Source organism: Cibotium barometz, chromosome 51 (genome assembly GCF_041138505.1).
Source record: "Cibotium barometz isolate CiBa-2024 chromosome 51, ASM4113850v1, whole genome shotgun sequence".
NCBI classification, from domain to species: Eukaryota; Viridiplantae; Streptophyta; class Polypodiopsida; order Cyatheales; family Cibotiaceae; genus Cibotium; species Cibotium barometz.
Window position 1 is genome coordinate 23548810 of NC_141096.1, and position 5426 is coordinate 23554235.

Sequence of the window (5426 nt, forward strand, 5' to 3'; positions counted from 1 at the left end):
TAAAGAGTAATCTTTAATAGTGATGACTAATGGCTAGCACTGGTTTACAAGGAACATAAAGCACAACCTCCAATCCATCAAATCATTTAAGTGACCACGGCTATTAGGTTCTACTTCTGAACATAAATCAAAATCTAGCACAACCAGGAATGGGTTTGCTTTGGAGCTCCCTCCAATGATAAGCACCCCAAAGAGTGAAGCAATATAAGAGGACATTACACAACAATACAACGAAACACCACAGGTTCCATTCACAAAATCCTGAGTTTAATAATGCCACCTAAGCAAATGGAAAAAACATCACATAATTTGGGTGACAAATTACTAGTGCAAAATTGTTCATTCAGAGAAGGCTCAATTAATGGAAGTACCAACTTAAACCAAAAAAAGGGCATCTATCCCTTGATAGCCCTATGTTGGCCATCCAAGTTAGGAAATACATGCACCAACAAATTGCTAGTCCACTCACTACTCATCATCGTTGCCATTGAGAGTGTTCAGGCGAGCGATCAGGTTTGCCTTTCTCTCATCATACGTGAGCTTCTTCATCTTGTGGCTGCAAGACGCAAGAAAGATAACATAAATACACTCTCAAAAGCATGCAATAAGAGTGTTACAAAGACAATATGCTCGAACATACCTCTTCTTCTCATCAGGAACGTGCTTCTCAGTGTGTTGGATTGACGGGTCTGCACGGATTGCAGCATGAGCGCTCTTGTATAGATTTTCAAGCTCCTCCGGCTCTACACCTTCCTTGATGAAAGAGCTGAATTGAAGCTGGTACTTCTCCGGCTCATCTTCTCGTAGCATCTGAGGAAAAACATCAATGAAATAACATCTTCAATAAACCATGTAGAAGAAAGCTCAAGTAGAAGAAACCCATGTAGAGAGGGCATCCAAATGGGGCTGCTACCTTCATGTACTCTGAGACATGGCCTCCAAAAATGTATCGCCTGTGGACATCTGCATTAAGAGACTTCTCTTCCTTGCTGTAACCAGCAAACCTCTTCTCACTATGAGGAATATCAAGACCCCCATCCAAAGCACCCTAATATCACACAACGAATACAATCAGAATGTTTGATTATACTCAAATGAGAAAAAACCTCAACACACAGCACAGTACAAATACTTGGGTAAGTTCCACTTCAGCGTACCTTCAAAGCTCCAAAGACACGGTTGCCAGTAGTGGTTCTCACGAGGCCAACATCAAGCAGTGCCCTGAAAGGACGTTTCTCCTCACCAGCTTCCACATTGTAATCTTCCCCTGTGGCCTGCAAAATAGGTACTAGTCCCCTCAAATTTCTCGAAGGACAGTAGCAGAGTCTATGAAAACTACAAAAATGAACATGACATTATACCTCCTCATTTCCAACATACTCCTCATCAAGCTCATACTGCTTCAAAACCCTGCGAGCCAGCAGGAGTCCTGTGCAGTATGCTGGGAGGGCAGCAAACATATCACAGAACGAGGTGAGAGCCAGACAACTTTGAGGAAGGATCAATAGCATGTTACAACAAAACAAAACCATGTTACAGGCTCAGAGTCGATCTCATAAATTGAATGTCTGCATACCCAACATAAAATCTGCAACCATGCCTACATCCACCTGGGTGCATCATAAAGTCCATGGCCATAGCCATGTCTATATGACTAGCAATAGTAGCTACAACCAGGTCGGAGGCCGTGCCATGTACAAACCACTTTCCTGTATGCATGATGAGATAAACCCAGGCTATCACAGATTACAATTCAAAAGAACACTTGCCTGCAGCATAGTTTGTAAGGCCACATCTAAGGCCATAGCGAGGTAGCTCATGAGAGTAGGCAGCTGACAAGACAATATCACCGGCTAAAGTAGCATATGTTATCTGTGCAATAATGTCCTTGTTGGTCTACCATACAAGCTAAGGAATCCCAAAGATGACTGCACGTGAAACAACTACATTGACAACATACTCCAGTCTCAATTGATGAATTACACAGACAATGTGTTCAGGATACAAATCGGACGACAAACCGATACTTGGGGGTATTGTACTTGTTCTTGTCCTGATTGGTCAACCGAACCCGGGCACGGTAGTCGGTTTTACCAGCTTCAAGAATTCAAAAAAGAATGGATATTAGCCCACATAATGGTATCACTGATGTTTCCAAAAACTAAACCCCAATGGGTAAAAACAAGATCCAATTCTCATGACTGAGACAAACCCCATCTAAGATGATGGCAACCCAAATAATTACGCAAAACCCTAGTGTCGTAGGCCATTCAAATGGAATTAACCGGAAACCCTAACCCTCGAGATGAAGTAACCCAGCTGCAATCCTGCTCGCCCAAATGCAAATAAGTAGGAATTAAACCCAAAAACCACTTACCCCGCCTTCTCTTGTACTTCACCTGGTACCGCTTGAAGTAGGCTTTGGTTTTCTTGGCCTTCGCAAATGCCTGCAATGAGGGTCAGTCAGTATACGCGAGACACACATTAATCACACTAGCGATCTGTTGAAATGCCAGATGAAGACAACATCTAACAATAAGAGCTGTAATTCTCCATCAAAATCTCACTCCTCTAAGATAACCGCAAACACTAGTTCCTCCATTAAGACCCTACATCCCTCGCGGCGCCCTAGCTTCTTCAGAACCCCTAAATCCACTTTCGTCACGCAGACCCTAACTCCTGTGCGAAGAAAACACTAGTTCTCCTCTACAACTCCGGCTTTACTTCGACATAAGAAAACCCTAATTTCCCAAACGTTTTTTCCGCAGAGAGAAATGCAAGAGGAACCCTGCACAAAACCCTATTCCTTCAGCCCTGCAGGAAACTCTGATACTTTCAGCTAAACCCTAACTAAACCAGTGCACAGGAGCAAAGACGACGGTGAAACATACCATGGTTAGCCTGAGGAGTAAGCTCGGACACGAGCTCAAGCGAGGAGACGCTAGCTTCCAGAGAGAAAAACCGCATCGAAGGGAGGCTTTTGCTTAATCTCAGAACAGGCTTCATTATGACCGTCGGATCTAGGGCTTCAAGATCTACGGAAATTTTTTAGAAATTATATAGAAAAAAGCTTAATATTCATATATATAGTTATCTCAAGTATGATGTATGTATGTATATCTAGTGTTTTAATACTCAAGGAAAATGGTATGATCATTTTTCCCCCATCAAAACAAGCAAAATGAACTTTTGATCATACAAAAACAACAAAAAAGTGGTAATATCATTAGAATTCATCCGTCTCTTAATTAAGTCACTTTCAGTGCGAGCCATTTGATATCATTTGAATTGGGCCCTATAGCTAAACCATGCAATGGATGGCTATATACAAAGTAATAATGCACCAACTTTAGGGCCATCTCTCAAACATCCCAATGTGGACGAGGAGTGTTGCTAACATGGCTAGTTCTGATTTGTAAAAAAGGCATGTCCATCACTTTTCAACTTCACACACGTTGCACTTGACCATTGTGAGGGCCCACCATGACCACCAATTTTCAAGACTTGCCAATTCTTGTCTGACTATCCATTATCATGTTTGTATGGTCCTTAATCCACCAAGTAAGAGAAATGCTTGGAGGATAGGAAATCTCTCTCACAACACAACTAATCTCATACACCCACACTATAAGAGGCACTCTAATCACAATATTTTCTCTGAGGTGCGATGACTTTATTTTGACCCCTTTTCAAAGTCATTGCTCACAACACACCTAATCTCATACACCCACCAAGTAAGAGAAATGCTCGGAGGATAGGAAATCTCTCTCACAACACAACTAATCTCATACATCCACACTATAAGCTCTCGATCTGATCGACCTCCTTGAGTTTCGCTTCATTCTCTGCCTCATTGAGCTTGCATCTAGCATCAGACAGCTTGACAAAGCTTGGCTTGCTCAAACCTCATTGGCTCCTCATCGCTTTTATAGACAATGCACTATCTTGTTCTGAACGATAACCTTGTTTAGGTACACTTGGATGTTCCTTTAGTTGTCACCCTCGTCTTGGATTGAAGCCTTGTGATGGCATTAAGGAGGACTATGTATCCTTATACACTTAGCAGGTTAAGTCTCGTCGAAGTGGAATCAAATGCTTCCACTTTCCATCACAAAAACACCCACCATGGGGACGATGGCCACTCTTTAAACAATCTACACTTATAGCATGTGCCTCTATAAGGAATTATGTTAGGGTTGGGAACAAGATTCATAGTACTTGGAACACTCGAGGGATTTGGTACAGGTTTTTATGAGGGCACTCCATAATACAATGGGGGCCTTTACATCAAAAACATTACATTGGTGGCCTATCTACCATATTATTGAGGTCTCTCACTCTTGGATTTGAACAGAGAAGGGTAGTGTACATGTGAATCCTATTCAGGATACCCATAGGGATCATACTATTGCTCCTCATACAGGTCTTGTTGGTTATGAGACTCATAGTTCTCTTGTTCTTGGGTTTTCGTCTCTGCAAAATGTGGACAGGTTCACCGAGTATTGTTGTATTGGTATGGTTTTTGGTGGAGAAACCAGCTAGGGTGGTAGTATCAGAGGTGGATATAGTAATTGGGACAGTCTATACATACCTCACGGTAAAGGGTTTTAATATGTAGGCACTCGAGCTTGTGGGCTGCCTGCTAAAAAAGGAGTGACTGGCGGGGCTTGCAAAGCCAATGGTTGCATTGGTGTTAACCTATGACAGACATTGAGACGTACTATGTTTTACGTCATTAATTTAAATATTCTGAGTCATGGGCCGGGCTTGTCGGCGCCATATGTTAAGGATAAAGGGATTGGGTAATCGCCGATGAGAGGCGCACCTTGAATATCAGTAGGATAAGGGTTAGGGTCGGCCGGCCATGTATGGGCGCCCAAGTGTGAACGGCCAAGTCACCTATAAGAGTCAAATGTAACCCTAAAATCCTCATTCTCATGTGTTGTGAATACAAGAGTGCTCTTGCCTTATCTCTTTGGTTTCCTTCTCCTGCGTGTGAGAGAGAGAGAGAGAGAGAGTGAGAGAGCGATCGAGCACTGTGTAGCGGCACGGCGGTAGAGCGGCGACGGCGGCTTCTTCTTCACTGCGACGCGGGAATCCTTCAAGGCGGCGGTTGAGCGGTGAGTGACACACCCTTTGCATTCTGTTTGAGCTTCCTCCCTTGTATGCTTGCAGCCATTCGTGGCTCGCATACGGTGTCCGGCAAGTCCCCAGCGACCTGTGCGGCAAAAGCGCACATTTTTTACGCCGCTGCCGGGGAGTTGCCCTGCACCAAGCTCCAGTTTGCAGCTCGGCTGCTGCGTGAAGTTTAATCTACACTGTAGGAAAGCGACTGTGTGTTTGTTATTGAGGTGTTTCTGTGTTTTGCAATCTGTTTCTGCAATTTGTCTTCTGCATTTCTGTTTCTTTTGTTATTTTTTCGCTCC

The 5426-nt window shown here is 43.3% G+C and overlaps 1 protein-coding gene across 1 annotated transcript; it reads right to left on the minus strand.

Annotated features, from left to right (window-relative positions):
• Positions 1 to 226: 226 nt before the first annotated feature.
• LOC147609441 (large ribosomal subunit protein uL18-like) lies at positions 227 to 3031 on the minus strand. The gene is made up of 9 exons (XM_086787904.1): positions 2892 to 3031; positions 2378 to 2447; positions 2006 to 2097; positions 1770 to 1896; positions 1362 to 1441; positions 1158 to 1274; positions 914 to 1048; positions 641 to 810; positions 227 to 556 (listed from the first exon to the last, which is right to left on the minus strand). Exons 1-9 carry the CDS (start codon positions 2892 to 2894, stop codon positions 469 to 471), a joined length of 882 nt encoding a protein of 293 aa, XP_086644030.1. The 5' UTR covers positions 2895 to 3031; the 3' UTR covers positions 227 to 468.
• Between the last annotated feature and the right edge of the window lie 2395 nt (positions 3032 to 5426).

Coding starts and splice junctions, on each gene's coding strand:
- LOC147609441 (XM_086787904.1), bottom strand. Junction 1,275..1,361: donor AGTATGTTGGAAATGAGGAG/GTATAATGTCAT, acceptor CCTATTTTGCAG/GCCACAGGGGAAGATTACAA. Junction 557..640: donor GTTCCTGATGAGAAGAAGAG/GTATGTTCGAGC, acceptor TGCGTCTTGCAG/CCACAAGATGAAGAAGCTCA.